This window comes from Callospermophilus lateralis, chromosome 4 (genome assembly GCF_048772815.1).
Source record: "Callospermophilus lateralis isolate mCalLat2 chromosome 4, mCalLat2.hap1, whole genome shotgun sequence".
Classification (NCBI taxonomy): domain Eukaryota; kingdom Metazoa; phylum Chordata; class Mammalia; order Rodentia; family Sciuridae; genus Callospermophilus; species Callospermophilus lateralis.
This window is the reverse complement of record NC_135308.1, coordinates 83,680,132-83,707,384: the sequence shown is the minus strand read 5'-3', so window position 1 is coordinate 83,707,384 and position 27,253 is coordinate 83,680,132. Positions and strand designations below refer to the sequence as shown.

Genomic DNA, 27,253 nt, shown 5'->3' with positions numbered 1-27,253 from the left:
TAAAAATCAGGCTGCCATTGTAGTTTCAAACTTTGACAACATGACAACCTGCACTACCCAAACGACTACACTGGAAAATAGCAAATGAAGGATGTTACTGTAAAAACAAGACAGACAAAAAATAGCCATAAAAATCTATGAAACATTCAGATATGCCATGGCTCTGTTTTCATGAATTAGTGGGCTACAATATAAAGAACAGATTTGAAATACTTGATAAATGAATACAAAATATGATGCAGTTGTTACCTATTTTGCTTTTTTGCTAACAGCTCCTCTTTGGGAAAACCTGAGCACTGGTTCCAGAGGGGCACATCCCATAAGGAATGAATAGCTGGGAAGGCAGGTCACAGGTCTCAGACTTTTATGAAAAGTAAAGATTCTTTTGCTGAATATTTCACAAATTTGTTCCAGAATATTCTATAATATTTTGTAATGGCTAGATTCTTAATCTAAAATGTTTCCAAACATAAGGTTTTTATTGGTGACCTGGGGTATGTGAAATGTTAGGCAGTGAAATCTGTATGGTTTTAGTAAAGGGGACTTGTGAAGCACCCCAATCTTCTGATCTACCTTATTTATTTTGGTTTCCTGTTCTCAGTCCACATTGGATACTCAAAGACTTCTCTTTCTTTCCATTTAGATTTAGATATTAAGTACCTACCTAGTGGTACTTTCTTTCTAATCTCAAATGTAAAACCATTTTAAATTTCCTTTTCTTTGCATCATTTCTTATTTCCTCTGGTCTCCTGCTGCCTTACCTTCTTTTTCTATGAGAATATTGAACCCATCAAAGGCAGTAGGTGGTTTTGGTGGTAACCAGCTCAATATCATTTGAACAGGGAAGAAAGAAAAAGAGCTTGCTGTTGACTTCTCAGTCTCGCTGAGTGTATTATTATTTTCGTATTCTATGGGAAGTACACTGACAAATTCATCTTCATTTTCAGGAGTTGCGGATGCACTGTCCCACCAATAGGGCTGAGATGTGGTTTCATAGTCGCTGCTGTTAAAATCAGGCCAACCAGAAGAGAGATTGCCAGAGGGAATCTCAGGAGTTTCATCTGTGAAGTGGAAGAGTTTGTCTTTTCCTGTCGAATCTTGCGATTTTAAGAAGGATTCTTCTGGGAAGTTGCCACTCTGTTCTTCCCAGTTGTTCTTGTTCAAGTTTACAAAGCGAACAGAAATATTTCGAGGTGGATATGGGGCTGTAAAAGAGAATTTCAATTTTCAAGTTACTTTAACTCTGTTATACTGGATACTAATGAATCAAACACATTTACAACATAAAGTTTAATTTTACTTCTAACATACAGACAAATTTACATGAAGAAAATCTGTAATTTTAAGTAGCCATACTTCTAAAGTGTGTAGTGGATGATGTGTACATATTAGCAAATCATCAGTTATTCTTCAAAAGTATTAACTTATGCTTGTTGAAGTGGTAATTTAAGTATTTCTAAAGAAAAGTTATATAAATATTCTTTAGTTTATCACAATTTCACTTTTTAATACAAAGTGTCTCAGTCTCTGGATTTTTATTAAAAAAGTCTAAATATAATTTACTTGTAGCTATCAAGATAAGTCTACTTCAGTGACATAGCTGCACCTAGAATATCTGCATACATAATGAGTTGGTTTGAGAGTTGTTGACACATGTGTTGGAAATATGGCTTTGCTCCTCACTTCTCTAAAATGAAACGTGAGAATAAAATGAATTTATGAATGAGGTAGAAAATTATAAAGACACTTCATGGTTTCTAACTGCAATAGTTTCTACCTGTTCCTCACATAGCAGCTCAAATACCACCTCTTCAATGAAAGTCTAATAAAAAAATTTATCTCTCCTTCCTTTTTACTATTATGTAACTTTTTACCTTTTTGATGACATTATTTCATTCTGCCTTGTATTACTGTCATTTGTACAATACCTGTACCACTTTTTGAGGACAGAGGACCTGTCTCATCTCACTTTGTGTTAATCTGTTTTAGGACTTAGAACAACTTCCATGTAGAATGTGCTTAATCAATGTGTCTTTATTTAAACCGAATAATAAAAAAGACAAATAGAATCTTGATGTGGAGATGACGTGAATTAGCTAGTTAGCTGAAATAGTTTCCTCATATTAGCCTAATGAAATGAGAGTCATGATATCTTAGAGTTTAAAATTGTAGGGGCCGTTGGGTGATCTATCAGAGTCTGTTTCCAATTCTTATAACAAGGGCCTTTTGAGCATTCATTAGGCATACTCAACATTGCTTATATTGATGATGGGTATTTAGTAGGTATTATTATATTTGGGATACTCGGGTTTGAACCCAGGTGCCCTATACCACTGAGATATATCCCCAGTTCTTTTTATTTTTTATTTTGAGGCAGGGTCTTTGATAAATTGCTGAGGGTCTCTATAAATTGCTGAGGCTGGCCTCAAACTTGTGATTCTCCTGCTTCAGCCTGGGGTTGCAGGTGTGCACCACAGCACATGGCATTTTTAACGGATCCATTCTTCTCATCCATGCATGCATCCATCCATCATATAATACTTCTTCACATTAATGATGCTACTAAAAGTAAACCACTGTAAGTTTTAAATATCAAAGTTCCAATATTTTTCCTTAATAATCTGATAGCCTGTACTACAATGTCTCCCATCTGCTTTTCTGCTATGTGGGCATTTGTCAGAGTATAGGTTATAGAATAACCAATGTCAGGTTATAGGACAACCAATGTCTATTAGATCCAGTTAAGTTACTTAATTGTAACTTTTGGTAAAAATCACATATTTTTTTAATTTAAAGATTATAGATCTAAGATTATACTTGGTTCCTTTCAAATTGATTGAAAATTTATTTTAATTTGTTAAAATATATATTTATTTTCTTAGCTCTTCAACATTATGTTTTTTAAAAGAATAAAATTCAATATACAGCAACATATAACTTAATTATTTTTTTACTAAATTTGCTTCTTCAGAAGACTTACCAGTTCTATGTTGTTTGGGTTCATGACTGACACCACTGTACTCCACAAGGGTACTTTTATTAAAAGTCGCCTCAGATACCAGCTGAAAGGTAATGTTACTATAACAAATTCCTGGCAGCCAGTGATTAAATACTGTTTTTCCCTTAAAGAAATCTGTGAAGAAAAAAGTCAATTACATTAAAAATAGGATTTTCTAAATGTCATATACTTGTAGAAATTTCCAATTACGATTAAATATCCATAAAATAAATGTTCCCTTCAACTTCTGGCATGGTCAGTAAAAAATAATTAGAACTAGAGATCAAATTTTGAATCTTTTTTACACTGAATCCTGAAAGCCTTTCTGCCAGAATTTTGAAGGAGATTGGACATAATTGGATGTGGTGCTGGGGATTGAACCCAAGAGTATAGTTTTATTATATGAAATTTTAGTGAAACATTATTGAGATCAGATTTATGCTAGTCATTTATTTTAAGAATGAAAAAAACCATAATATTTTGCCACTTCATGACAGAAGAAATAGTAATTTCACAGAAAAATGTTTTCATATAAAAACATAAAAATTAGCTTACTTTTAAAGTATACTGGTTTATCTGCCAATTGGCAGACAGGGCCTGTTCTAAAGAAGTAGATAGAAATTTGGATTCTATTTGGAACATATTAGAGAAAATAATAAATTTAAATATCCAATCCAAGTTAAAAGAAATAAGGGAAAGAAATGATAAGCACCCAGCAATGTTTACTTGATTCTTTGAATAATTTGAATTATTCAATTCCCATGGGCTATCCTCTTTCTCTACTTTCCTCATCAGGCCAGTAAAAACAGTGAAAACAATTTTTGTGTCTTAATACAATCATTAATTTCTTTATGTAGGCAAATATATTCAAAGAAACAAAAAATATTGCCTTTTGCATTTAAAAATAATCTTGTACCCCTTCAGACAAAACTTTGTGAAAGGTTGCCTTTGTCAACCAATTCTAGAAATGCCCTTGTATCATACTCAGAAAGAAATGGGTAGGCAAAGTTGCTTCTAAACTTCTTTGAATTCATTTCCTGCACCAGGCATGGTGCCTTTGGCAAGAATAACATGTAACTGAAAATAATTTGAGTACTTCTCATATCGTATGCATGACTTGTGATTCTCAGCTAATGAACCAGATGTTCTGAGACTCCTCATAACAAAATTTTCATGAATCAATAACTATTTTTAATGGCTCATTTATAGGTCAAGTAGTGAATTATAAAAAGTCTTTAGAGTAAGAGAGGAGACCACTTGGAAAAAGTCATGTAATAAGTAATAATCATTACTCTTTGGTCTTTTTTTTGCCTCTTACCTTTATATAGCATAGTCCGGAAGTCCTTGCCTTCCCAGTAGCTTATGTTTACTCTTGTGAAAACATTATATTTCTCTGGATAATGGATTTCAAACAAGACTCCTGTTTCAGGAGAAGGTTTATAGTCATATATTGAAACACTGGTTACAGGTAGAGGTTCTATGGAAGGAAAGTAAATGGAGAAAGAGAAAAGGAAAAAGGAGAAAAAGTCATCAGTATTTGAAGTACCAAGAATTACTTCTAGAATTTTACTCATATTTTTATGTTCTCTGAGCACTGAGCTCCTCAGTTCTCACGAGTTGAGTATTTTCTTCAGTAATAATTAATAAACTCCATTTTATATGGTAGTTTCTGCTTTTCAAAAAACTTTCATATTCATTTTTGTCATTTGTCATTTGCAATAGCCCTGAGATCAAGACAGAACAAATATTAATTAAAGCTCAAAAAGACTAAATTACTTGTCATAGACAATTTAACAAGTTTGTGACAGCTTCTGTATCTCCAGATTCCTAGCTCATTTTTCTTCTTCTTATGCCAAGAAAATTTGATGTTATTAACAAACCAGTAACAGAAAATACGTTTTGGCTCTGGCCAATGGTAAATATTTATGTGATCATTTATTTCTTCATGGGAACTTAGCATTTATTTTTCTATGTTATGCATAAAATTGTAAAATATTCAATTTTGTAAATGACAGTTTAAATTGTTATCAAACCATTCTTTCTACAGAAGCTTAAAATTTATTCTAGTTTGCTTGAGCTGTTAATTCAACACAAAACTTTTCAAACACTCATTAAAAAATTTTTGATTGAGATATGTCTGCATTTCCTCCATGTTCCTTCATACAGCAAAATTCTTAAAAAAGAAAAGATCTGCCCCACCCTTCTGAAGGAGCTACTGGATAAATTTTACTTACATTAATTTGATTAAAAGTATTTAAAGTAATTTGGTTTGGAGTCAACCATTGTGTTTTAAATAAAAAATTTTAATTCAAAGTTTTTAAGTTGGGAGGGTTCTCATACATCATCTATAGCCCAAACTAAAGCAATATCCTCAGTTTAAATTTTACAGTTTTAAAATTTCAGTTTCAATAACATAAGATGCCAAAACTTGATTTAGTTCTTTCAACAAATAATTATTGAGAATCTTGTTTATTTCAATCTGTAGCTGAATATAGTTCATTCTGTTCCTGAGGGCCTTAACCTATTTTTTGCTTTTGATTAAAGGGATTGAAAGAAGATTGAAACTACATGTAAAATCTTTGAGTTTTCCTGAATTTTATGGAAACCCAAGCCAATATCTATAAAAAAAAGGGAGGCTTTCATATTTGTGATACAGACTGTACTGTATTCTCTGGTTTAAAAGTTTGTTTTATCCTTGTCCCATCCCTGGTCTTTCTACATAAAAGTTTTATTTCATAGTGTACTTACTATGCCGTGTAAACAAACAACCTTGAAGATCTGAGGTCTGAGTTCAAAACTCCTAGAGAATAATCCGAAGGTCTTTCTTTCAACTCAGCCTAATCACTAACCCAGAGAGTCTATCCTATCTAGCTATGGACTCTGGATGTTAAAAAAAAAAATAAAAAAATGGTGAAACTAAGAGCAAAAAAGCAACCATGGAGCTGGACCTCTTCCCCTGCTGCAGTCCTGTTTCACACCCTCACCAAGGTTCCCTCCACTGATAAGGGAAATGAGAGGTCCAGTCAATCTTTCATACCCCGAGGCATGAAGTCAGCACATCAAAGCCACAGTTAAACTTTGAAATGCAAGTCATATATGCGAATTTATTTATTTTCAGGATCTTTCTTTCCTTTTTTTTTTTGGACTGCTGCAAAGCTACTAAAACTTTAAGAGAATTTCTAAAATGTCTGATTGCATGTTTGTTTTATACATTTCCCTCAGCTTCAATGTAAATAATCCCCAGATCAGCTGCAAGTCCTCAACTCCATGCCTAGTCATTAATGAGGTGTATTCTGTTTAAGAATTACTGTTTTCAGTAGAACGCAGGTGCATAGTCTCCAAATCTTCTGTTATCTGTCTAGTTAGTTGTTTCATTATTTCTCTTTTTGAAAAAAGAAAAAAATTCTTTTTAAGTGATGGGCATAAATCGGAGGTGTAATTACCTACATGTATTTCAGTGATTAAAAGGTTAAAGCCTGATCTAATTCCATACTCCAAGTGGCTATCAACCACTCTGCTGTGCTTCCTGTTCTTGATTTAGGAACCAGACTGGACTGGACAGAGAAATGGGGTAGCTAGAAAATGTGAATCACTTATGAACTTTGCTTATTATTACTTTCTTCAGGACTTTTAATATTTCAAATAAACTAAGCTGTATGAAACAGCTGAAACTCCCCTATATAACTTACCTTGGACCTCTAACATGGCCAGGAGTAAATTGTTACTCTGAATTTAGTGTTTATCTTCTGATGTTTTTTTTTTTAATATTTGTATGTAGTCAGCATTATTTCATGGTTTTATATATCATGTCAATAGAACCTTGTCCTACATATCATTCTGCAGCTTGCTTTTATCATCTAACATTGTTTTGAGATTCATCCATCTTGATACAAGTATCTTTAGAAACTTTTAGTTTCTGAAGTGTTCATTTTATCACTGTATAAGTTATACAATAAATCTGTAATTGCTTTGGTAGATACTTGCCTGTAACTATCCAGTCTTATGAACACTATTGCAATAATTGCTTGGGCATGTCTCCTTAGGCTGGAAATCCTAGATTGTAGGATATGGGTATACACATTTTCAGTCATATAAGATATTGCCAAATTGTGGTCTAATTTGATTATGTCAGTTGACATTATTATCAGCAATGTATGATAGTTCTTGTTTATCCATGTTTTTCTCTAGCAATTGCTTATGTTGGTTTTCCTAATTTTTGCCACCACAAAGTATGAAATTTTGTCTCATTGTTTTAATTTCCTGCTCATGAAGGAGGTTGATTATTTTTTAACCACTCAGATTCCCACTTCTTAGAATTATTTGACTTTTGTCTATTTTATGGGTTCTTTTCAATCTTTTCCAACTAATTTGTCATACAATCTCTGTCATATAATATACTATATGATACTATATGTCATTTCTTTATGTGTATGTATTTCTTAAAGATTCACCTTTATTTCTTGCTGAAATATGTCTATTATGAGTTCTTTAGAGTTATGGTTGTTACATTCTCCTAAGTTTTATATATTATAAAATTTCTTTGTTCTTTTTTTTATTCTTCATGTTATTTTTGACATAGCTGAATATAAAAGTCTAGGTAGACAGATTCATCCCCAGTACTTTGAAAATATTGCTTCCTTATTCTTCTTGCACCAATTATTGCAGAAGAAAAGTCTCTGTCAGCTTGATGACCAATCCCTTGTAGATACTATGCTCTTTTCCTCTGGTATCTTCCAAGGTTATATTTTTTTTTCCTTCTAAATTTAGCCTTGATAAACTGCAGTTTTGACATCATATACTTAGTTATTTTATTTATTTATTTGGTACCAGGGATTGAGCCCAGGAGTGCTTAATCACTGAACAACATCCCTAGCACTTTTTCTTTTCTTTTTTAAAATTTATTTATTTATTCTAATTTATTATACATGACAGCTAAATGCATTTCAATTCTTTTAGTACACATATAGAGCACAATTTTCATTTCTCTGGTTGTACACAAAGTAGAGTCATACCATTCATGTCTTCATACATGTACTTAGGGTAATGATGTCCATCTCATTCCACCATCTTTCCTACCCCCATGCCCCCTCCCACCACCTCCCTCCCCTTTGTCCTATCCAAAGTTCCTCCATTCCTACCCCCATTATGGATCAGCATCCACATATCAGAGAAAACATTCAGCCTTTGGTTTTCTGGGATTGGCTTACATAGCATTTTATTCTCCAACTCCATCCATTTACCTGCAAATGCCATGATTTTATTCTCTTTTAATGATGAGTAATATTCCATTGTGTATATATATCACAGTTTCTCCATTCATCTATTGAAGGGCATCCAGGTTGATTCCACAATTTAGCTATTGTGAATTGTGCTGCTATAAATGTTGATGTGGCTGCATCACTGTAGTATGCTGTTTGTAAGTCCTTTGGGGATAAACCAAGGAGTGGGTTTATAGCTGGGTCAAATGATGCTTTTATCCCAAGTTTTCCAAGGAATCTCCATACTGCTTTCCAGATTGGTTGCACCAATTTGCAGTCCCACCTGCAATATATGAGTGAGCCTTTCCCTCCCACATCCTCGTGAAACTTTATTGTTATTTGTATTCTTAATAGCTGCCATTCTGACTTGAGTAAAATAAAATCGTAGTTTTGATTTGCATTTCTCTAATTGCTAAAGATGTTGAACATTTTTTCATATATTTGTTGATTGATTGTATATTATCTTCTGAGAAGTGTCTGTTCTGTTCCTTAGCCCATTTATTGGTTGGGTTATTTGTTTTTTTCTCTTTTTTGGGTGTTGTTTTTTGTTTATAAATCCTAGAGATTAGTGCTCTATCTGAAGTGCATGTGGTAAAAATTTGCTCCCATTCTGTAGGCTCTATCTTCACCTCACTGATTGCTTTTTTTGCTTAGAAGAGTTTTTCAGTTTGAATCCATCCCATTTATTGATTCTTGATTTTATTTCTTGCACTATAGGAGTCTTAATAAGGAAGTCAGGTCCTAATCTGATATGATGAAGATTTGGGCCTACTTTTTGCTCTATTAAGCGCAGGGTCTCTGGTCTAATTCCTAGGCCCTTAATCCACTTTGTGTTTAGTTTTGCCTAGCACTTTTTATATTTTATTTAGAGATGTGATCTCTCTAAGTTGGTTAGAGCCTCGCTAAATTGGTGAGGCTGGCTTTGAACTTGTGATGCTCTTGCCTCAGCATCCCAAGCTGCTGGGATTATAGGCATGCACCACAGAACTTGGCTGTTCTTAGTTTTGAACTACCTACTAGGTTCTTGGAATGCTCTGTCAACTTGTAGATTCATGTTATTCTTTAAATCTTGGAAATTCTCATAATCATCTCTTCTAATATGTATCCATCTTTCCATTCTCTTTTCTAGAACTTGTAATTCTTCATAGCTTGGCCACTCCCATCTCCACAACCTGTGGATTGTCTCACTGTTCTGAATTATGGGGTGATTGGGCAGGGTGGTGCATGCCTGAAATCCCAGTAACTTGGGAGACTGAGGCCAGAAGATCACAAGTTCAAGGTTAGCTTCAGCAATTTAGAGAAGCCTTCAGCAACTTGATGAGAATATGTCTCAAAAATAAAAATAAGGAGGTGTTGTGAATATGGTTCAGTCATTAAGCACCCCTGAATTCAATCACCAGTACTTAGAAAAAAGAAAAAGAAGGAAAATATGGGGCAGTTGCTCACAAGAGACTCTTTGTTCTCAGTGTCACCTTCCAATTCTCTTTAATGGTCATCGGTATACAAACAGTCCTAAATATTGCAAGTGAGTTTAAATTCAATTAAATTAATTTTAACTAGTTGGTCCAATTAAAATTTTATTTTAAATAACTATATCCATTTCAGAAAGTTTTTATATGCTTATGTGTATTCTATGTGTTTTTATTTTATTCTTGCTAGTTTTTGTTTTGCTATCCTTTGACCTTTGAAAATAGATAGATATCATTCTTACATTTATGTCTTTGAACATCATAAACTTACTATAATTTTTTGTTATAATAGTATTTAAAATAGAATCTGAAACATTGCAGTTGTTCTGATGTCCGTTTTTCTTAGCATAGGTTTCATCATGTGTTTTGAAACTCAGGTTCTAGTTTCATTTTTTGCTTTTTCATCCCCGTTTCTTACTTACCACTTGCTCTTGAAGCAGTTAGACAACTGTCTTCTTCTTAGCTCACACAGCGTCTGGCCTGAACCAAGGCATGTACATTGAGGAATTCTTCATGCTATGGGTGTTACAGTGTCTGTCACAGACTCATTGACCGTAAGAGGGCTCTGGGCTTGTTCCTTGGTAGCAGATGCTGGGTATGTGCACACCTGCATTCCCAGGCCTCTATGTATAAAGTTTTTTCTTAAACAGGAGGAACTTTGTTTTCAGCAGAGCTGGGTCTGTGCACAGTCTATTATAGAGTATTTCTGTTTTTTTGCTATATGGGGCCCAAACCCAATCTTGCCTTTTCCATATCAGGAGCATGGAGGCCCATTATTTAAGCCCACTTCTCTGCTTTGAGTTTCTGTTTTCTTAGTGATTCAAAGAGATAAATATATTATTTTTAAACTTGGAAATGTACTTCTGGTTTTCTTTTTGCTTTTTTGGTAGTAGCAAAACAGTGTATGACATAGGAGACATTTATTGAATATTTTGACTAGGAATCTAAACATTAAAATCCCATTTTTTCCTTTGAAGAAAAGGTAAAAAAAATACCATGTTTAAACTAATCTTCAAATTGAAGATATCTTTTGTTCCTTAGTTACCTTTGAGGTAGCAGATCATGAAGAAAATATTTGAAAGTTCTGAATGTAATTTTCTCAGAAGGGAGAGAAACATAAGCAAATGTAGAACAAATGCTCTTAAAGAAAACAAAGGTAGCCTGGGCTCTGGTAAAAGCTAATGGCTCAGAGAGGTGCTTCCTCTTGAGGTTGCTCTGTTTTGCTGACCCAGAAGCAACTGGGTCAGGGTCAACAACCTTTGCTTCTGTTGGGACCCACTGAGAGTGTGTCTTTGCTGACATGGTTCTCTTAAGAAAGAGGTATTTGTGATTAGATCCTCACTTCTGGTGGTAGGAGTAGGGAAAAGGAACTGATCCTGGGTACCAGGCTTGGGCCCTGTTTAGATGATGATTTGTGACCTGACCTGATATCTCAGCTACATCCAAGAAGGCCACTAAAGTGGGCTGGTGGCAGTCATCCAGGGTCCAGGAGGGCTGGGGACTATCACACCCACTGTCTTAGTACACGTTCACATCCTTTCTTTTCTGGAACGTTTCAACAGCTTTCTTAGTTATTCGCCCTGCCTCCCATCTCACCTTAATATTTTATTTCTTTGTGCTGGGAGTTTCTAAGCCTGTAGGCTACTTACCATTCTCCCTTTAGTCAGTATCTCTGTCTTAATCCAGTCATCTGCACCTCACAAGCGTTTCCCTGCCTCATCTGTTTCAACTCTTCTGTGTTCCTGAAGCTGTGAGTAACTTCCTATTTAATGCCATGAATACTGCCTATATTTATGGATCACGGGCTCTGTGCCACATATTTTGTTAAGGAGTTTTACAATTTCTACATTACAAAAATTCTACATTGTTTATAGCACCCCCTCCAAGTACATACTATAATTATCACAATATTATATCTGATAATTATATAACAGATCAACTCAGCAAACTACAAATCCCAAAGCCAAATCTATGCACGGCAACTTGTTTTTATAAGACTTCCAAGCTAAAAGTGTGTTTTACATTTTAAAGTGGTTAACAGGAAACAAAGGAAGAATAGCATTTCATAACACATGAAAACGACATAAAATTCAGATTGTTGGTGTCTGCAAATTAAGTTTTATGATGGCACCACTATGACCATTTGCTTATGTGTTAGCTGTGACTGCCTTCATCTTGTAACCACAGAGTTGAGTCGTTGCAATATAGATTGGGTAACTCACCAAAAATCACATATTTATTATATAGGTCATTACAGAAAAAGGTTCGATAGCCCCTGCAATAAGTTACAGCTCTGATAACTGAGATTTAGAGGGAGTCATCCTCTCCCAGGGCTACACATGTGGTTTCTAGATTTCTCTGACTCTAAAGCTAAGATCTTAAACCACTAACCCCAAATACCTGCTTGGGAATGTGTCTATTCCAATGTAAAATTCAGGATCTTGTGATGTGCAGTTCTGCTGTGAAAGGGAACTTCCCTGAGTTAAATCTATCATTTCTTTGATCTGACTTCATTGCGTATAACTTGCTTGCAGAGTAAGGTCTAAATTCCCTTGCCAACACTCTTAGCTTTCCTAACATTTCTAGTCACCTTTCCTGAAATTTTCTGGAAAATGCAGTGCCCATCCTCTTTCCTTCTTGTCATCTGCGCCATGCTGTTTATGTCTTCATTCTTTATACATATGGTTCCCTTTGACCCCAACTGTAATTCTTTCCCTTCTTTTGCCAAACCTTCATTCATTTTTCCATGAGTATATCTAAGGTGACTTCCCATTGCTTTGTAGGGAGGCAAGAGATTCTCACATAATTCTTTTACAGTATTTATCATAGTTTTTGTAAGGGACTTTTATTTGTCTTTTTCACTGTAGTGAATAGGATGGAATCTTTGATTGAAAGTATTTTTAGGTATCTTATTTCTCTGGTACCTAGGGCCTGGCACAGAGAAATGTACCCAATAAATAAAATTGAAACTCATGAACTATTTCTATTCATAAGAGAGTTATACAAAATAATATACTTGTGTAATGTCTTCTTGTGTGTTCTGCAATGTTTACAGCTATTCTGTCTAGAAATTTACTGACATGGGAGACAGCTGCATGTATTAACGCTTCCCAAATTTCTAAGCAATAATTCCCATGTATTTTTTTTCTTGACAGAAAAAAACACCCCTTCCTTCTGAAGCACATGCATCATGTTGAAGGCTCCCAATCAATTAAATATTAATTAGATGTCAAAGCCTAAGGGTTGTGAGGCTCTTTTGAACTGGCCAAATGACTTGGTTGTGCTGAATTTATTCTTTGCCAGCTTTTTCTGAGAGTGCCAGACTCAACAACTACAGTGAACAAAATCAAAGGACTGCCCCAGGGCCAATTGCTTTGTCATTGCTCATTTCATCAAGACAAACATTTGACACAAGCCAATGACTGCAACAAATGTATGCTTTTATTTTCAAGAGCAATGTGTCAACTCTGTGAGCAGATATTACAAATGTTTTCCAAACTTTTTAAAAAAGCTCTTCATTAGAAAAATGAAGGTAGTAAAATGTATTATTAAACTGGCAAATAATGATAGTTTTAGAGCTCTAAAGTAATCAGTCATCAAGTTCTCTGATTCTTTTATAAAGGAGGAAGCTGCATCTCAAATGCTTCCTGATGTCACCTTATGTTTAATTCAGAAAGAGTTGTCCACTAATCTCCAATTCTTACATTCCCAACCTATTATTGCTTCTGAAATCTGGGATAATGCATTTGAGTCTTTAAAAATGGGGTAGAAGGTGAGAAATAATAGACTATCATTAATTAATTTTACACTATGGAAATCAACCTGAGTTTTCTCTTCCCCTTAAGATGCAGAGAGCTTCAAGACAACAGCACATCTTCCTGCCTGTAAATCTTAAGTTTTCTTGAGTTTATCAGAGGGGTAAGATTGAAAGGCAATAAACTGAAGTAAATCCCAGGGACAGACAAGTTCCTCTGAGTGAGGCAGGAGTATAGGGTTGAAGTTTAAATTGGTGATTGTTGAAAGAAAAAGGCTACATGCTCTATGCTTGAGATAAATGGCAGGAGGATCTTCCCCCAATACAGCTATCATATAAGACAAACAAGAAAGCATCAAATGATGGGTGCAGGCAGATCTGATAATAATCAAGACCCTCATTTAAGTGCATTTATGTGCTAAAAGATATGCTGAGGATGGGGAAGAAAAACACAATGCTAGGCGCAGTTTGAACCACCTGTAAACTTTTTTGGCCTGGTGCAAAATGGCACAGGTGCAGTAAAAACATTGTGCAGTAACTTATAAATATGTTAATTTCTAGCCCAGAATAAAACCTCTATATGCTGTTAATCCTTTGACTTCTTGGTTAATGCCTATGGGGTAGCCACTTTGCTATATATGAATCAATGCAGTTAATAGTTTTTCCTAAGGCTCTCTGCTAGTCATACTTGATTTCTATCCTGTGTGAGGCAAAGGACCCACTGAACCATTGACATGAGGAAAAAAGATACATACTGTTTCACCTTTGGCAAAGCATGGCAAAAAGAAGACTGCTATTAAAGCAGGTAAGAAGAAAACAGCTAAGATATTGATGAATTCACAAAGGCCGAGTATAGTCTAAATGCCAGCTTAGAACTACTCTGTACACTATGGAAGTTATTAGCCACATATGACTATTTAAATTTAGTTTGAAATGAATTCAACTTAAAAATTACTATTAACTATATTGAACAACACAGATATTGAACATTTCCATCATTTGAAAGTTCTATGACAGTGCTGGTTTAGAATAATTGGGAGCCCCAGACACAAATGGGAGTCTGTGCTCTCTCTCTCTAGCTTTTTTCCTGGGCCACCATCAGGCTTTCAGGAGAGATATTAGGGGCAGGACAGGGGAAGGACTCCTTCATAGGGGCACAGGCATGCAGAGACTCAGAGACCAGAGATAAAAATTACTTCTCTGGGCCCTTCTTAAAACACAAAGCAGAGTACTTAAGGCATTCAGCAAGGGGAGAAAAAAATTTCCCTCTCAGTTCCCAGGAAAAGATATCCCCTTCTAAGAGTGGAGGAGAAGCAAAAGATGCATGGTTCTGCAAGAGGTGCAGGATCCTGAGCTGATATAGAGTTCTGCTAACACTAGAGAAGAGGCAGGAAACTCTGACCCACATATTTAAGGTAGAATTTGGTTATTAATGCCTCACCTAAGACCACAAGTTCTGCCTGATCCCTCGGTTGAGCCAAGACAACCAGAACCTCCCTTGATCCCACCAAAAACTTAGCACCAAATAAAAATCAATGCAGTCCATTGCCAGGGGGTCCTTCTGTGATGCAGGTGTTCTGGATTTGCTGAACACTGAGCATAGGACTGGTTTCCTGGGCAATGCTCTGTACTACTTCTGGCACTCCTGAAATCTATCCAATACCATAAATTCAGCTCAACCACTGACTAGATTAATTCATAATAAATTCAAGCATATAAATAATAACATTATATATAAATCAACTCAACCTTCACTATATATACAAAAGGGGTAAACCTTTACTATCTAAACTGTCACTAGTCATATGTGGCTAATGATTACTTAACAAGGCTAGTGCAGATAAGAAATTGAATTTGAAATTTTATTTAATTTTATGTTTAAAAATCACATGTAAATTTTATATTGATTGTATACTGAAATAATACTTTGAATGCAATGGGTTAAATAAAGCATGTTATTAAAATTAGTTACACCATTTCAAAGTTTTTTATTGTGTCTACCATAAAACTAAATCTGAAACATGTGGTTAACACACTATTTTCATAGGATAATGTTGCTGTAAACACGTTAAAAGGCAGAAAAAAAGCAAGACCCAACACTATGCTGTCTATAAGAAACCCATTTACACATAAAGACATAAGTAAGTTGAGAATATCCATAAAATAGACCTCTGCTAAGTTTCCAAATGTTTGAATATTCAACACACATCTAAGACCACTGGTCAGAAGAGCTCAAGGGAAAAAAAAAGATATTTTGCTGTAAGGGCTAAAGTATCAATGAGATATTCTTTTAGAGATTTATCGAATTTCTTAATGGACCATTAGCTAAAGGTCTGACTCCACCGGCTTTGGCTGATGAGGCATGGATAAGTGCATGCTAATAAATATTGGGTCAGCAACAGTTACTGCAGTTCTATATTATATTTTGCTTTGTGCTTTAGTTTTTTTTTAACCTGGCTTTCTCCTATTTTTTTTTGACTTCCTTGAACTAATATTTATAGATCATCTATGATGCATATCTTGGACTATGTGCTTATGATATCATGAGGATTATGAACAAGGAAGAGTTGGTTTCAAGGAATTTAGATCACAGACATTAGGTACCTATGCATGCTGCCTGAATCTAATTCTCAATTTACCTTTTTTTTTTCTTTATTGGAACTTGTTGAAGACATTATTTTATCAGGTAAACTTTTAACTCAACTAACTCCTAGTTTTTAAAATTATGTCTATAAATATTGAAGGTTTTCGGTCTGTGCCATTTTAAATTTTTTTGGACTCAATAGTGATCTTGGGATTCTGCCAATGGATACTTAAATTAATTTTTGACACTCCTATTAAAAATATGTTCTCTAGCTTGGTTCTGAGTTCTTGCTTCTTATGGCTTCTTTTTCCTTTTACCCAAATAGATAGCTTCCCTATTCCCTTTTACTTAATTGTGGCCAGAATGATCACTTATATCTGGCATTTTAAAGATTGCAGCCATCAGAGAGCTTGCATTAAAGAACATGAGCAAAACAACTTTGCTGTACCATTAATTGTTCTAGTGATAAACTCTAATGTCTTATAGATATCAGTTTTTCTTCCATTCTTCAACACATACAATAAAGTAGCATTGTATTTTAAGATTAGACGTTAAATTCAGAGAGTAAAGTGAAAATCACATACAGTTAAAACCACTCCTATAAAACTTCCTAATATCAGCATTAACTCTTTTTTTTAGTGCATTTTAATTACACAGAATGAGTTTTATTCCTTTGTATAAGTTACATACTTTGTTTATATGCACCCCATGCCACTAACTCTTTGAGACAGGGATTTCTGAAGGTTAAAATGCCAGTGATTTTTTGGCACCGGTTTTGGGCAGTGGAAGCCAAGGCTATCTTGAAGGTGAGATGGGGAGTAGTGGCTTATAAATAACATATCTTTTTCTCTCTTTCAGCTAAGAATGTATAATTGAAGTGTAAATGAACTGTTTCATATATCAAATTGCTTAATACAAGAATATATGTTCTGGACAAACAACTTGTCAAGTTATGACCACACTATTTAGTCATATAGCAAAAGATTACATGGTTCAGTCATGAATCTGAAACTGTCATTCAGCCTCAAAATACACTACCTCAATGATGTTCAATTTTTTTGTTTAACAAAGGGTAAGTAGTAAACATTATCCAGGTTTGTAAGAAGCTGTATTCTAGTATAAGGCAGAACTTTGAATCTATGTCACTTGATTTCAAGGTGACTCATCTTGCTTTTCTGGCTAGTGTTTCAGTGAGAACCCCAGGAGAAGAAATGGGACATCACTACACACGATGCTTACTTGTTAACACAGTGATTGATCTGGATGGCTTGGTGACCACATTTCCATTCACCACTACTAGAGTGATGATATAATAAAGGCCATGATAATTGGCCTTGAAGATAACAGGAGGAGGCAAAGTGCTGTTGAATTCCTCAAATTCGAAGAAATAATTTTTGGATTCACCCGTTATCTTCACAACATACACCGATGCTGGGCTGATGACATCTGAGGCTTCTAGAGAGACAACGACGCTGTTATCATCGTGGACTGTCACGTGGAAAGTTGCAGCATTCTGTTCAAGAGAAGAAAATGAAAGACAAGTCAAATTCAGATGATGGGAAATAAAATTATGCTGAGATATTTTTTCTAAAAATTAATGTTCATGGTAAGCATTATTTCTTAAAATAGCATCATAGAGGTATTTAGTTACATAAGAAAATACAAAGAAGAGATTTTCACTCTTAAGATGAATGTTCAAGGGTTTTGCTTTGAAGAATTTTTTTTTCTCTCCTGAAAAATCTGCTTCCTCTTCATGGACTGTGTCATGTAATAAGCACAAAATAAACATCAAGCAAATGAATAAAGAGTGAATGAAGCTGTGGTGCCACTGAAGTTCCAGGGAAGTCCCCTGGTTCAGCTCTGCTGGAGAAGTGATGTGGACTGAAGAAGCACTTTCCACTTCAGAGGGAGTGAGGCTGCAGCCAGCCCAGGAACATTCTAGAACATTTCAAGATACATACCTCAACTCTCACTTCTCACCAGTTAGTTAGAAAAGTGAAAAAGGAAAAAAGAAGTCAGGATTGAGAAACCAGTAATAATCCTCTTCATTAAAAATTAACCAGCCCTTAATAAAAGAAGTAAAGAGGGTAAAGAAGGGATTTCTTCTTCAGGACCAGACTGAAGATCTGCAGGTGCCTGTGGAAAGTCAGCGTTGGATTGCAAACATTGCTTTTGAGTCTCCAGATGAAAGTTTATGAATAGTATCTGTGCAGTTGGCTTAAGTATTCCTTCCTGGTTCTGTCTCAGACTCCATAAACAGAAATAATCCTCTCTTGGTCTCAAATAAGAGTCATGTGCTTTGAACTATTGCTTAGTTTTTAATTTAGTTTTTAGTTCTTCTCGGAATGTGGTGGCTGAAAAAATTATTTCCTACTGCTTTGAGCCTCAGATTTGTCTTCTACAATAGGGTGAAAGATGAATTGCTGAAACTGGTTAACAATCTACAATATTGTAACCCTGGGTATCTTCAAATATGAATCATCTCAGTAAAATCACCTATAAGTCATCCATAAATCATCTTATGAGATGGCTATTATTATTTTCAATCTCACTTTGTAGCTGAGGAAACTGAGTCTCAGAAAGGTTAAATCACTTGCCCAACATCACAAATACAAAAAAAAAAAAAAAATGATCTCCTGACTGTTCCACTTGTCTGTCTCCATCGCTTACCTTATTTTCCCAACGCCGAGTCTTTCACACATAACTGGAAAGTATCTGTTAAATGAATGAAAGAGTTGCTGATTGCATTAATTACATGTGGGCATCCACCTCTCAAGGATTAATCTACCTATTGATTTTTGTACTTATTATCAGCTGTTGAATCAAGCACACAATACACATCAATACCTCAGAGAGGATTTGTAGGGCTAAACATGTACTGATATAACTTTTCTTGTTTCATTTTTTTCCCAGAAACCTCATGTTTGCTGGTCTTGGTACTAATAAACAATGTCTGGCATTCATGGAAGTTGAATTAGCTAATATTAAAGAGACTTAGTTGTGATCTTGGTCTTCTAACCATACTAGACCATAAATCCTTTCAGGTTAGAGCCTATTTTAATTCTTGCTACATTTCTAGCTCCAGAACCAGTGCCTGAAAGTGCTAGGCAGGTGCTTCCTAGAGTGGGTGGTACTAGGGAGAGGTGTGTAATATAAAATAGTCATTATGGATTAACTTTGTGTGTGTATGACTGTGTGGTGCTAGAGATTGAGACCAGGTCCTCCCATATGTTAGGTAAATGCTCTACCACTGAGCTACACCACTAGCTTCCCTCCCTTCTTGCTAAGTTGCCCAGGCTACTCTCCAACCTCAATCTTTAGTCCTCTGCAATCTCCAGAGTACCTAGGATTACAGGTTGCACCAGCTACAGGTTGACTTTTAAAATTTTCATTTATCCACATTGTCTCCCATCCTCAGACATAGGACAAAAGACTCTTCCCTCATGGTTGCCTGGTCCCTCTGTCCACAAAGGGACAGTGACTCTCTTGTTTCCTGGGTGCCTGGTCTTTATGCGCACACAGAGCCCAAGCACAAGACTGTTGGTTGGTGATGGTCATGCTCAGCTGAAGGAGAGGGAAGTGCAGGGCTGGTCTCCCACCATCATGATGAGTCTAGAGGCAGATGTGTGCCACCTTTCTGCCGGTTCCAGCTTTTTCTCTGCTGCTCAGTACTGATAGCATCACCCATCAGCACCACTGGTATTATTCTGGTGCTAGATTATCTATCTGCCTTGTCCCTGCTCTGAAGAAAGAGATCAGCTGAGAACAAGGAACACTCCCTTCAAGTTTCATGTGGGGAGGACTGTGCCCTAACTTAGAAGGAACATGGAACTGGCTTTGCCCTACCTACAGCTTTCCCACCTCCACTCCTCCCATTCTTTCCGTAGGAAAGCTATAAGGAAGAAAGGAAATATCATAGAACCTTGTACCTTCAGGGGAGGTGAATGAAGTTCTTTTTGAAATAAGGAAGACCAGGGAGGTTATAGTGACAACAGACACTTCTTCCTCTTTGTAAATAGTGTTTTATATGGCATTCTCACCATCTTAGACTTTACACATGATATCCCCAGAATGAAGGGAGTGCAGGGAGGTCTGATGTTCCTCCCTAGAGTGGGTGAAGGTAAGAGAATAGTATAAATTTGAAGAAAATTAAATGTAATAACAGGCTTCTATAATTTCCTTTTGCTTGTGGTTGTGGTCTGATCCTGTTGGCCCTTTTTGCCAATAGAAAAAATAAATTATCTAATTTATCACTTCCTGATACCCTAATCAAATACACATGCACAGGTTCCTAGTCCTTAAAAAGAAAACAATTAATATTGGATTATTTTCTATATAATACAAATTAAAGCCAATGTCCATTAAGGCCTGACTAAACCAGGATTATTTGTCTATTTGTGTAATACTTTAAAATAAATTTGATGTTTTCCACCAAAGTATCTCATCAACTAAGAATGGAAATGTATAGTATATTCTAAAATCTACTTATAATTCCATGGTCTGTGCCTTAACACAATATAAAGGTCCATGTTGCTACTGTGGAGGATGAATCTCTTTTTCCTTATGATGCTTTTCCCCTCCCTACTAGCTGGCAATCACTGACATGTCCTATCCTATCCATGTCCTATCCTCCTGTCACATCTAGAAGTTTTGCACTGTCACTACTTCATGGCCCTATGTGCACTTTAATCTTGCACCTGTGTTCTCTAGCTTTTCCCTATTGACAGCACTTTAGGATGATACTAACCAATAGCATGTGTGCAAAATGGATTGAGAGTGATGGAAACTATTTTCTTGTCCTTCAAAAAGCATGGGGTAGCTGGGTTGTTGGGTCCCATGCTTCTTGGAGAAAGGCAAGTGGCACTGGCCCCTCAAGACCAAGCGCTGGATCTATACATAGGAGGTCCATTTGTTGTCTAAAATATTGTGTGGTGTTGCATCATAGATGTGAAAGAGAAGTCCATACACCTACAAGTGCCAGGCCTCAAGGGTATGGTGATGCCCCACCAATCCTGTGATTGTGCCATGGAGGCCACCAGCAGTATATGCTCATGCCACATAGCCCAAAGGGGAAGCTGATGCACCAACAGTCCTAGTGAAGTCATTTGACATCTGTCTTGGTAGAGTCCTTCATTCAAGGCACATCTGTTCTTGTCTTCCCCTTCCACCTCACATGCTGAGAGCTAACACTTGCTTATCCTTAGAGCTCCCACATCCTCTTACTGCTGCCAACTCTAGGGGGCCAGATCCTTTATTCCTTGGGGGCATGGAAACTTCCTCCAGCACGGCCAGCTTGCTTTAGTGTGGGGAACAAGATGCATTTCCCAAGCAAAACAAAGAGCCCTCACTCTAGCTCCTTCTGTGGCCTCAGGGTGGATGCATTGCTAGGATGGGGGGAAACAGCTAAGAAGGAGGTTGGTTTTAACAAGCACTCTTGGCTAACCATCTCTTCTTTTAATGAAAATTCACCAGTGTTAGAATATTCCTGACTAAAAATTTGGCACTAGAAAAACAATAAAACTATAGCCAACACCACTGGTATGTATACCCAAGGTCTTCAGTAATACTTTTTAAACTCTTCATTTTTTCCTTACCATAGCATCTTTTCTACTTTAAATCTCTCTACAAATTCCACCACGTCATCTTTTCTATTCCTTCTGATTTCCTTGTGATTCTCTATAGACAATGTGTTAGTCCGCTTTTCATCACTGTGTCTGAAATACCTGACAAGAAAAACTTGGAGGGGAAAATTTATTTTGGGCTGATGGTTTTAGAGGTTCAGTCCACGATTGGCTGGACTCCGTTGCTCTAGGCCTGAGGCAAGGCAGAACATCAGGGTGGAAAGGCATGTTGGAGGAAAGATGCTCACTCAGCTCTTGATAGCCAGGAATCAGAGAGCACAAGGAGCCAGGATCAAGAGATCTACTTCCTACAGTCATGGCCACCTGCCTATAGTTACTATTCAGTAATTCATTCAAATTATTAATCCAAAAAGTAGATTAATTCACCAATTAAGTTACAGCTCTCTTAGACTAATCATTTCATCACTGAACATTCATGCATTGCCTAACACATGAGCTTTTTGGGAGCTATCTTGTAGCCAAACCATAACAACAAACTTTACAAGAAATGGTTTGGAAACAGCTAGACTATCCTCGTTGCACAGTAAAGACCCAGTTATGAGGTAAGGAAAGTGTAATTTCAATCAGGTTAGTTGAAGTTATTAATTGATATACTCATTAAGAACCCATTAGGCACCACTCAGTGTGCTAAGTGCTAGGGATCAAAACAGATCAGCCATAGAGGGAGCTTCTGTTTGGTGGCGGTCAGTGGTTATTTATTCATGAAATGCTTAGTGAAATGGAAATTCTGATTATAAGTGTATTTTCATATTAACCAGAGGTTGATGAGAAAACACTTTTGCTTTTAACCTATTGAAAAATTTGACCAAACATTGAACCTTAGGAAATGTGCTACTTTTTCATGATAATTTTTAAATATTAAATATACTTTAGAATTTATTTGGAATCTCAGTCCATGGTTGGCTGACTCCATTTCTCTGGGCCTGAGGCAAGGCAGAACATCAGGGCAGAAGGGCCTGGTGGAAGAGAGTGCTCACTCAGCTCAGTGACTTAAAAGTAATTATTTTTGCTAGTATATTTTATTGTCCACAAATATTAATCTATATTTAATTAATGAATATATATTTTGGACAACAAAATACATATACACACATACATTTTTGGGATATACCTGAAAGTTTCATTTTTGTGAGAAAAATACTTATTTCTTTTTCCTCATTATTCACTTCTTTCCCTTAAATAGTAGTGTTTAGTGCATCATAGAGAAACCTATTAACCAATGCATGAATAAGGTGAAGACTGAATATCCAATAGCACTCAAATCTGGCTTTTATTTCTCATTGATTGTAGAAGTTGATTCACTAATTCAGAATACATTAAATTTACAAACCACAAATTTTTAATTATTAAGAGTTGTTTTTCCTCTGTGTTTCGCAGCCAATAACTGAAGGTGGTTGTGATGATAAAAAAGAGGAATAAATGCACTCAATTTTGTAAGTGTTTAAGAAGTGCATGTCTAATGTGTCACAGTGCTTCATAGACAGTGAAATCTTCCAGAGAAGGGACTAATCTTCCAAATGCTAATGACAGCTTTGGGGATGATTGTATGAGCCATGAAAATAAGCATTGGCCCATGCACTCCCAGGTTGCCAAAAATAAATCAGAGTGGCTAATCAGATTCAGGCAGTGGGACTAATGAGAAGAGGGCAGCGGGCCAAGAGAGATCTAGGCAGTGAGCCTGAAAGAAATGTCGTCTGTGTGACTGCTTTCTTCTCAAGCCCCTCTGCCTCAGCTTGTCGTGGAATCTATGTTCAGGAAAAAATTCTGAATGTTTGTTGCAAGCCTGAAATCCCTGCTAGAAAGTAAAGTAAGAAAGAATAGTTGGAAGCAAAAGAAATGGATCTGATGAAATTAGGCATGGCCAATGCTGATTTATTTGGTGACTGTTAAAATATTTAAAATTCACTTTTTTTTGAAACTGGGCAATAGTCTTGCTTCACTCTGCAATAAGAATATATTCTCTGAAGTTTTCTTTATATAACCAAATTTAATGTAATGGTTTCTCTGGTCCAACATTCTCATTTTCTACTTGTGAGAAGAGCGGTGCAAATGTCACACAGCTAATTGATGTCAGAACAAGATCTGGGATACAAATCTCCTTATGGCTCTTGGTATTTATCTTTCCTGAACTAAAGGTCAGTTACCTGAGGCAACAAAGCAGGCCTGGATGTTTGGCTGCAGCAGGCAAGTGGCAGCTCAGGAGCCTGTAACTGAATCGCTAGTCCTAGGGGAGGAAGCTTTTGGGGCCACAGTGGGGAGCATTAATAAAGAAGAGAAAAATACAGATGTGTCCCTAAGGTGTAGGACAAGGAAGAGCACTGACCAGAGGTAGGTACTGGTCAGAAATCCTGGGAGGCCTTCCACTGTCTGAGACAAATGTAGCAACTATTACACATTGACCCCCTAATCTGGACCTGGCTTTGTGTTGGGCATTTTATATATGCTTTTTTTTTTACTCCTTATAGCAATCTTCAGACAAGTGTTATTATCCTTACTGTACCAAGAGAGGTTAAATAATTTGCTTAAGAGCACAGCGCTAGACTTGGAATCAGAGAGCCTGAGTTTCTGTTCCTGCCCTGTGGCTTGTTACCTGTGAGAGCTTGTGGAAGCCAAGGATCTCTTAATTTCATGTACTTAATTTCTAAAATAGGGGCAATCCTACAACTCATGGAATTGCTATAAAGATTAATGTCTTTAAAAAAAATGCTAGTACTATGGACACACACAAAAAAATGCTAGTTGCATTTCAAAGGTCTTTGAATTTAAATAATTCAATGACCTTTAAGTTATAGAGGTTGGGAGGGGAAAGGGGAAGAACTGTGGAATGAAATTATCGAAATTATGCTATGTGTATGTGTGAATATATCTCGATGAATTTCACTTTTATATATTACTTTAATATTCCAATTAAAAACAATAAGTAAATAGAAGGAAGATCAATAACGAGAGGAAGGGGAGGGAAAGGGGACATACTGAAGATTAAAATGGAGTGTGTTAAAGCATTTGTGAATATGTCAAAATGAACCCCACTCTTATGTACAATATAGTGCACTTATAAAAACATTTAAAACATTATAAAGACTATATAAATATTTGCTTAACTAACTTCAGAACACTAGAGTATTCTGTAATTATGTGCACTGGATGTGTTATTCACAGAGCAGTGGAGAGCTATCCATTTATTAATTCAACAACAAACACATTAGCTAAGTGCCAATTTGGCATCAGGCATCATGCTAGGTGCTAGTGATAGGCGAATAAGTGAGACAAGGTACTTGAACTCCAGGAGCTCAAATTCTAGTGAGAGAGGCACATAAAAAATGTATAATTATAACATAATTGGAAGTGTTATTAGTCACAGACTTTAGAAAATAGTCCAGTTAACGTCTGTTTTTCTCTCTGGAATCCCTTCTTGGATTCTTTTCTGGGAACACTGCTTTTTTTCTTACTCTAAAACAGATAAGATCCTGATGACTGTTACTAATCATGGTACCCCACCCCCAGGTCTGAGCAGGTACCTTAACTCACTCTGAGTGAATCGCATCACCCAGTTCCCTCACCATGATGCACAGGCAAACTGAGCAGGCCAGCCATAATGCTTCCTCTAGGATTTTTATAGCTGGCCTGAGTTGGAAGGAACACTTTTTAAAATTTTTTTTTAGTATTTATTTTTTAGTTATAGGTGAGCATAATGTCTTTATTTTACTTTATGTGGTGCTGAGGATTGAACCCAGTGCCTCATGCATGCCAGGCAAGCACTCTACCTCTGAGCCTCAACCCCAGCCCCGAAGGAGCTCTTTTTTACTCTCTGGTTTAAAGTATGCATGAATTCAAAGCTGGGTAAGTCAATATCTGTAATTTCTGTCTGATAAAGATATTGTTTAAGGAAAAACCCCTGATTCAGTCTGAGGTCCTCATCACAGTCACCCTGAGATCCAACCACTGTGCAATTTGATCCCGTGAGTGAATAAGTTCAGTTTATAGTTTAAGATGTTTGGGCTGGACTTCCAAGATACGCAGCCAAAAGTCCTGACCAATCCAGGATAATCATTCAGTGCCATAAATATACATACAGATCAAGAAGACTTTCAGTCTGCTTATATAGATGGGTGTGAGAGGAGGTTTCAAGGAGGAGATGATGTCCAAACATGCTCAGGAGCTTACTAGAGGAGCACAGGTTATAAAAGTTCATTGTTGAATTGGGAAGAGGGTCCACAGTCCTCTGGAGTGATTAGATATAGGATGCTCAGGGATGAGAGTTGAAATCCTAAGTCCAAGATGCACTATGATAAAGAGTTTGAATATTTTTTAGTCCAAAGAAAATTATGAAACCGCTTTAATGCAGAAAAGTGGAATGATTAGATCATGATTTAGAAAGACCAACACAGTCAGGAATATGGGCCATATCAAATGCCAGGACTGATCTGGCCAGTGGGACAGTAAAGAGGCTGTTGCCCAAGTTCAGGTGAGACATGATGAAAGTCCAAGCAAAATGCACCAAGTTTGTCCAAGTGACATGCATGTAGGACACTCTCAGCACTCCAGCTGGCCACCTAGGCAGTGATCAAACTTCCTAGAGGGAATTTTAGAGGAACACTCAGGAAAATTCTGCTGTGTAAATTCACCACATAGAAAGCAATAAGATATTCAACTCCTTTAAACAGTAGTATTAATGATATCTGGTGCTTAGAGAGCACTTATGGCTACCGTTCTCTGTAGACATTATGTAACTCATCCACTTAACAGCCTTTCCAGGTCCCAGGAAACCTCCATGCAGATATACCTTCCTTTCAGTTCCTTCAGGAAGATCGAAGTCTGAGAGCTGCCCTGCCTGGGCTTTTCCTGACACTTTCTCAGAATTACAACTGATTTTGCAGAATTTGTCAGAGCCTCATTTGAATATAGTTCTCCAAGGAGAAGGGTAGCTCCCCCACCCAATGTTCCATTATTTATTTAGTCATTTTTTTGGATATATTTTGACCAACAAACACGTGGTAGAAACTGAGCAGGACCCCATGGTCCTGCTATATTATGTAACAAATAAAAAGACAGTCTACGCACCTTTGTCATTCCTAGAATTGCATCTAGGATTAACAGCAACGATGTTGATAAAAAATGGTGCTGATAATAAATAGCATTCTCTTACATAGCGATTATTTTGTACCAAAATCTGGTTTGAAGTTCATTCAGCAGTGTCTTGATACAAGCTTGTTGAATATCTACGTACAATCTGCTGTGGAGTATCAGACTTCCCTTGTGTGTATCCTAAGTATGTCAGTTCTCTATTCATGAGGGATTCTGGACCTGAGCCCACATTCACACCAGCTCTGCCTTTCATGTTTTAATGCTCGGATACATTTGCTTCTGTCTTTAAAACTTCAGCACACAGAAGCTTATCTCTTATGCCTCTATTAGGTAAAAGGGTCCAAACTCAAATGTCAGTCAGGTGATGGAAGTGTGTGAAGCAGCCCAAGATAAGAGGAACAACTGATGGAACAGTTAGCAAACTGGAGGGTCCAGGTTTTGTCTAAGGGCTTCATTAAGAATC

At 36.4% G+C, this 27,253-nt stretch overlaps 1 protein-coding gene across 1 annotated transcript in view; it reads right to left on the bottom strand.

Annotated features, from left to right (window-relative positions):
• Window positions 1-27,043, bottom strand: part of Ptpro (protein tyrosine phosphatase receptor type O) — a 108,972-nt gene extending 81,929 nt beyond the window's left edge. Inside the window, exons 1-5 of the mRNA XM_076855342.1 lie at window positions 26,933-27,043; window positions 17,303-17,576; window positions 4,317-4,475; window positions 2,981-3,133; window positions 762-1,205 (exon numbers count right to left, since the gene is read on the bottom strand). Of these exons, the coding sequence (XP_076711457.1) occupies window positions 762-1,205; window positions 2,981-3,133; window positions 4,317-4,475; window positions 17,303-17,576; window positions 26,933-27,043 (1,141 nt within the window). The remainder of the gene's footprint in view (window positions 1-761; window positions 1,206-2,980; window positions 3,134-4,316; window positions 4,476-17,302; window positions 17,577-26,932) is intronic.
• Window positions 27,044-27,253: the final 210 nt, after the last annotated feature.